Source organism: Manis pentadactyla, chromosome 5 (genome assembly GCF_030020395.1).
Source record: "Manis pentadactyla isolate mManPen7 chromosome 5, mManPen7.hap1, whole genome shotgun sequence".
NCBI lineage: Eukaryota > Metazoa > Chordata > Mammalia > Pholidota > Manidae > Manis > Manis pentadactyla.
This window is the reverse complement of record NC_080023.1, coordinates 156600908-156607341: the sequence shown is the minus strand read 5'-3', so window position 1 is coordinate 156607341 and position 6434 is coordinate 156600908. Positions and strand designations below refer to the sequence as shown.

At 51.9% G+C, this 6434-nt stretch overlaps 1 protein-coding gene across 1 annotated transcript in view; it reads right to left on the bottom strand.

Annotated features, from left to right (window-relative positions):
* Positions 1-790: 790 nt before the first annotated feature.
* The window catches only part of CEP250 (centrosomal protein 250), a 46174-nt gene continuing 40530 nt past the window's right edge, over positions 791-6434 (bottom strand). The window contains exons 30-34 of the mRNA XM_057502930.1: positions 5965-6078; positions 5631-5822; positions 5115-5216; positions 4078-4140; positions 791-2855 (exon numbers count right to left, since the gene is read on the bottom strand). Of these exons, the coding sequence (XP_057358913.1) occupies positions 2592-2855; positions 4078-4140; positions 5115-5216; positions 5631-5822; positions 5965-6078 (735 nt within the window). The 3' untranslated portion in view covers positions 791-2591. The remainder of the gene's footprint in view (positions 2856-4077; positions 4141-5114; positions 5217-5630; positions 5823-5964; positions 6079-6434) is intronic.

The following is a 6434-nucleotide window of genomic DNA, read 5'->3' as shown; positions in this document are numbered from 1 at the left end:
GGAATACCCCCAATGTGGCAAGCAACCCACAGGCTGCTGGTGGTGCTGCAGCTTCCAGATGTAGTGTGGGCTGGAATGGTCCCGAGTTGATGGAAAGGGCTTGTTGCAACTGTCTTTCTTGCCCTCACTCTGCAGTCTATGACTATACACTGCCCACTGCCCTCACCCTGGAGATCACCAGCTTTTCCTTCTCTGATTTGTGTCAGGCAGTTTCTCTGCCTTCAAGCTACTGCCTTGCAGGGAAGCAGCTGAGCAAAGGTAATTGGGTTGTGACACGGTGATCACTGCTCTAACACACAGAACATGGGCAGGGGGCTTCTGAAGGGAACAGGGTGCCACACCCACCAGAGGCAGGCACCTCCCTGGGGGCAACAACACTGCCCAGACAGACTCAGCTCTTGTCCTCTACTGCTCTCAGGACTGTGTGGCTTGTACCAGCCTCTATCAGAGCTCACAAAGTGAAAGCTGGAGAGGAGAGTTTTGGGAAAGAAGACCTCTGTGCTTGGCTCTGACCTCCTTTCCCCCCAGGTTCTGGCGATCAGCAGCACCATTTCTCAGGAGCATCCATGAGAACAAACTGGTCAGGGACATTCTCTTCCACTGGATTCATGTGACCAGACCCACACTGTTTCCTTGATGCTTCTCCACTTCAGCTTTCTTTGGGTTTGGAGCTGATGTGAAGAGCATTTGGCACCATTACTGGTGGGACCCTTCATACAGACGATACTATAATTGGTCAAGGAAAGTGTACTTTAGAAACTCAGAGCAGAAAATCATCCACAAGCTAGAGGGTAAGAGTAGTAAGTTCATGGTCTACACTTGAACTGAAAGCCAAACCCGACATAAGTATATAGTGGGGAGGGGAGATCCTCACCTGAGGTCTAGAGCAGGGTGGGGGTGTTCCTGAGGGTTGAATGGGGAGGGAAGAACAAATAGTGTTTAGTTTATTATTGAACTGACACTTTACTTGGCTGGATGATCACTCCCTTGCTCCCAGAAGGGATGTGGCACATAAGGCCTTTGGCTTACCACCTACAGATAATGGTATGAGAAGAAACTCTAAGGTAAAAAGTAGGGCTCCCTTTCAGCCTCTAAGCAACAGAACCAGAGTTGGAGAACCAAAAAAAGTAGGGAACCAAGAGAAGTCATTTGTCCCTGAGAACTCCTAGGATAGAGAAGGCCAGGTAAGGATTCTGAGCTGAGTCTGACAGGGACGAGGGCCAGGCCAGTATCTCTGGGGCCTCAGGTCTAGGTCTGGGGGGCCTAAACTGTAACTTTTTCCTAAGCATCTATTGCTGAGTCCTTTGCATGGATTTTTGGAACAAAGCGTCATTACATGTGAACAGCCCCACTTCCACTTGCTGGAATACAGTGAGTCTAGCTAAGTAGCTCTGGGTGAGTGGAGTGCTGCTCTCAACCCCCCACAATCTTTGCTAGGCCTTAGTTCCATCCCAGGCTTAGCAGAGAGGAATTCCAGATTATGGGTGGAGGGATAGACTGAGGTCATACCCTGCTTTTTAAAAGAAAACTTCTTTCTTAGGCATTGAGAAAATTGCCAACAATAGGTCTTCAGCCTGTGAATTGGTTTCAGTCCAGTTTGCCTCCACCAGGGCCTGGCTGGACTACAGGTGACCAGAGTCAGTTCCAGCTGATATGGAAGGGACACCAAGGGCATTAACCTGGAGCTGAAGTGGAATAAGGCCAGATAGAGCACCTGAACTCCAGAGACTGACTTTGGTTTAACCAAGGGTTAAACTCGGTGTTTTTGGAGCCCCAGAACTTGCTTTAAGTCAAGGACATATTACAGTTCCTCTTTATCCATGAGTTCAAATCTAGATCCCAAGGCCCTCTATTCTCCCTCCCTACCCATCAACCTCAGCCCCAACATACTCTGCCTCTGAGCACCCCTCACAACTCCTCCCTCCTTCAAGGGACAGTTCATGCCTCCTCCTCAGTTCCTAGAATTTCTCCAGCCCTTCTAGTCAGCACTCAGACATGTCCCTGACTTGCTGATGGTGCTCATCTGTTCTTGCCGACTGGTCTCAAGCTCTCTGTGGACAGGAGCTTCGTCTTGTGTATTTTCCATAACTCTTCTCTACTAAAATGCAGGCAGATGACAAACTCAGGCCGCCCCATAGGAATCCTTAGCAAATTCTTCCTTAATAGATGCCCTTGATAGCCACTGCTGCCTAGTTACACAAGGGGAGACAGCAGCAGAGAATAACTGCAAAGACCCAGGGTTTATTGTTGAAGGGGAAGGTGAAAGGGAGGGTGAAGAGCTGGGATAAGAAGTTCTAGATGAGAGGCAGCAGATGCCACCTGGCCAGGGCAAGGCACTCCTCTGGGTGACTCTAGGCCAGCAGGCAAGTATAATTTGCCTCATTTCCATGTAAATTGAGGCCTTCTCACAGCCTCAAGGGTCCTTCCCTCTTGCTAGGAATGCCAGTTGACCTAGGGCTCTGAGGTTGGGTAACAGAGCCAGGCCTTTCCTTTGGCAAATCTGTAGTTGTGTGGAGGGGCCATGACCCACTCTACAGCCACCTATCTGTCTGTGCTCCCACGATGGCCTGTATCCTGCCTGGCTGTGGCTGCTACCTGGAGGTGGCTTGGGCAGTGCTGGGGCTGGGGCAGAGCAGTACTGGCCCTGGGGATGTCAGACTTTGAGTCAGGGACTTGTCCAGCTTGCGGGTCTCAGCCTCCAGGACAGTGGCCTCAGGGGTCTGGGCCACGGCGAGAAGTGAGTGGGAGAGGCTGTGGTGCAGGCCTGCTAGCTCACGGCTGGTCTGTACTGAGCGAGCAATGTAGTCCTGCCTCTGCTTCCGCTCCAAGGCCAGCTGGGCTCGCAGCAGGGCCACCTGGGGGCAGGAAAACCAGGAGGGAGAGAGGAAATGAGGGCCCTGAAGCTGCTCCAGCAATTCCTGCTCTGCTCCTGTGGCTCTCGTGGGACCAGCATTTGAATCAACTACCCCATCTGTGAATCTCTGGATTAGATTTCAGTGTTTGGGATTCCTGGCCCTTGGGAATCACACAGAATGTAGTGATTCTCAAACTTGGCTGCATGGGAGACTCAATAGGGAGCTTAAAAACAACAACAAAACTACTCATCAACTCTACTGAAGGAGAATTTTATGCCCAAATTTTAAGTGTACATTTTGCTGGGTTTGATAACGTACATACCCATGTGTAAACACAATCCCAATCAAGATGCAGAATATTTTAATCACTGCAGGAAGTTTTATTGTACTCTGTTGGAAGCTTTTAAGAAATATTTTGACCTAATTAGACTGTGGTGAGGCCGGAGCATCAGCATTTTTTCCAAAGCTCCCCAGGTGGTTCTAATGTGCAGTCAGGGCTGAGAATCCCTGATTAATCCTTCCCTGAAGGGTCTAACTGAGGCCACCAGGAGGTGAAGTTGCTGGGAGCTCAGGGCAGGCCTGGGACGAGGGTGAGGCAGGAGAAGCTCCCAGGATGTGTAATCTAAGGAGGTACTCCAGGATGACAGTGAGCACCTCCATACATTCTACACCCAAGTGGCCTCTCTTGTCTCACCCTAGTCTGGGCTGTCTCAGGGTCTGCTTTGTAGGAATTCAAAGTAGTAGCTTAGGTCTCACTGTGCAGTCAGGCCCTGCCAGGAGTGACTACTTTCTGAAACAAGCTCAAAAATAATAATTCCACAGTTCTTATTGTTCCTGGGGCCTGGAAAGGCAGGTGAACCTGTAGGTGAGGCCTGAGAGGCAAAGGCTCTGTACAGTTTCCCTGAGCATGGCAGCCTGACCTGAGCTCTGAGAGAAGGGCCTGGTGCCAGGCTGCTCTGGCTGGTGTGCTGGCGACAGTCCCGCCTACAGGGACGCACTGAGGGCAGAGGGTGCTTCTGTTTGCTTTAGTCTGTCCTAGAATTTTCTGTCTGCTCCTCAGCCCTCTCCCTTTTCATTTCCCTTCCTAAGCACATGGGAGGCTGAGTGCGGACAGAGCTCTTCTGCCTCCCACATAGATTGACATTCTCCCCAGCAGACACTAAAGGCTGGTTGTCTGAGTGCAAGGGTGGGAGCTTAGAAAATGAATCCTTCCAGAACGCACCTCTTTCTGCAATTCAGCCATGTGCTTGGAATCTGAGGAGCCCTTCTGTCCTCCTCTTCCATCCTGTGGAAGACAACAGCGTTCCTACTGAATCAGGCCTTTCTACCCCAGGGATTCTGCAGGCCTCCTCCACCAGCTCATCACACCCTGGGGACTAGGGCAAGGGCTGAGCTCAGATTGAACTCTATGGGGCACCACGACCCTAGGGCAAGAGGAGGCCCAGCAGCAGCCAAACCAGCCTAATGGGTGACACCCCTGGGGACCTGATACTGAATGTCCTAAGGCTTGGACTGCACTCTGAGGCACCTTTTCATTTACAGAAGAATACCGTGCATCTGCTTTGTGCCAGCCCTGAGCTGTGAGCTAAGGATCCAGAGAGGAAGTAAGACAAGGTACCTGCCCTTGGGAAGCTTTCATGAAAGGAAGGGGGATGGAGAGCCACCAGGAACAGTCCCTCCCTTCCAGACCACGGGGCTACCTACTGATGGGCATAACTCAGGTATAAGCTGGTTTGGGGAGTCTTTCCCAAAATTTTTACCCAAAAAAAGGGACTCTGGCCCCAGAATATACTATGGACCCTAATTTTGCAAATTCAGTATGGCAAGGGGCCAGGAGGTCTAAGAGGCCCACAAAACTGCCACTGAGAGCTCCTAGGCACATCTGGGTCTGGCAAACACCACCCAATACCGATATGCCACAGATTCAGACCAGGAGCCCTGTGAGCATTGCCCTGAGGTGAGCCTGAGGTACTGGTCCAGGAGCAGGTAGATTAGACATCACTGCAGGTGTTCAGAGTTCCTCAGAATGCAGGGCTGCTAGCTTGGACTCAACCCCGCCCATGATGTTGGGCCTCCTTCCCGGGCCAGAGACAGACTGAGCTGTGCCAGGTGGGGAAGAACCCAGTCAGGAGGGCCCTCTGGACTGGCTCAAGAGGCTGTCTGCCTCTGCAAGGGTAGCCTGGGGGATGCACTGCAGAGGGCTATGTTGGTGCTGGGGTGGGGCGCTCCAGAGGCTGCAGTCAGTGCACAGAGGCAAACCTGCTGCATGGGTGAGGCTGCTGTGACCTCGCTGATTTCCAGGACCCCTGTCTGTGACGCGCGCATGGAATTCCTCTTCAGCTTCCTGCGCTCCCGCTCCACCTGCCAAGGTGCAAGTGAGAAATCAGGGCTGGTCGCGGCTCCGCTCAGGGGCTGAAGGGGAGCTGCCTTTCTCAAGAGGCCAGTGCGCGTGAGTGTGAGTGTAAAGGGAGAGCAGCTGTGAGAAACAAGATGTGCGTGTGAGGGCAGCTCCAAGGGTAGTGAAGCAGTGGGGAGAGGCAGGGCCAGCAAACTTTTCCTGTTGTATTTAAGGCTTTGTGGACGCTCCATCTTTGTCACAACTCTTTGACTCCACTATTGGAGTACTCCCACAAAACTGCATTTTCAGAAACAGGCAGCAGGCTTAATTTGGTCCTCAGGCTATAATTTACCAACCCTGGCCAGAGGGCTGCATAAGTGGAGAAACATGCTCACTGGACCCTGAGAAGGCTGGTGAGGACAGTGGGAAAGACCTACCTGCTCCAGGGTGGTCTGCAGCTGGACGTTGTGGTGCTGCAGCCTGCTCTGCTCAATCTCCAGCTGTGCCACCACTTGCTGTAGGTTCTCAAGCCTTTCTGCCCATACCTGCTTCTCTTCCATCCAAGAACCAGGCTCAGCGTCTACTCCTGAGACCTGCAGGAGGGATCTCTGACTCTCACCTGGGAAGTCCTCAGACAGGGAACAGGGGGAGGACAAAGGGACCCATTTGGAAGGTCTGGGCTTCACAAGCCCACTTCCCAAAGGAAAGGGACAAGCTCTTGGACAGCAGATCCCTCCTGGGCCATTTGTGCTCACCAGGCCTCCAGCTCACCTCTCCTAGCTGTACATCTGCCTCTCCTCTGGGGCCCTGTTCTACTCTGCTGGTCACACTGGGGCTGTGGAGCCGCTCCTTCTCCAGAGCCTGTCTGGTGAGCTTCAATTCATCCTAGGGTATCAAGGTGTGGAGCAAAATCACAACATGACAAACTCATACCCAGTCTGCTCCACCATCCATCCTTGTAACAGTTCCATTTTCTCATTAGGTTATAGTCTATTTTTCCTGGAGTGTCTGAGCTATTCTATGGAGAACCTTCATTTTACAGATGGATAAAACAAAGGAGCAAAGAGATGTACTCAAGGATACATGGTGGGCTCAGACTAAACCCTGCCTCATTTTAGGTATCCCATAAGCTAAGCACTAACTTGGAGCACTGAGGTGTCGCAGGAAGAGCATGGACTCAGGTCACACACAGCTGGGTATGTGACTTTCATCAAGATACATGTTCTCTCCAAACCCCAACT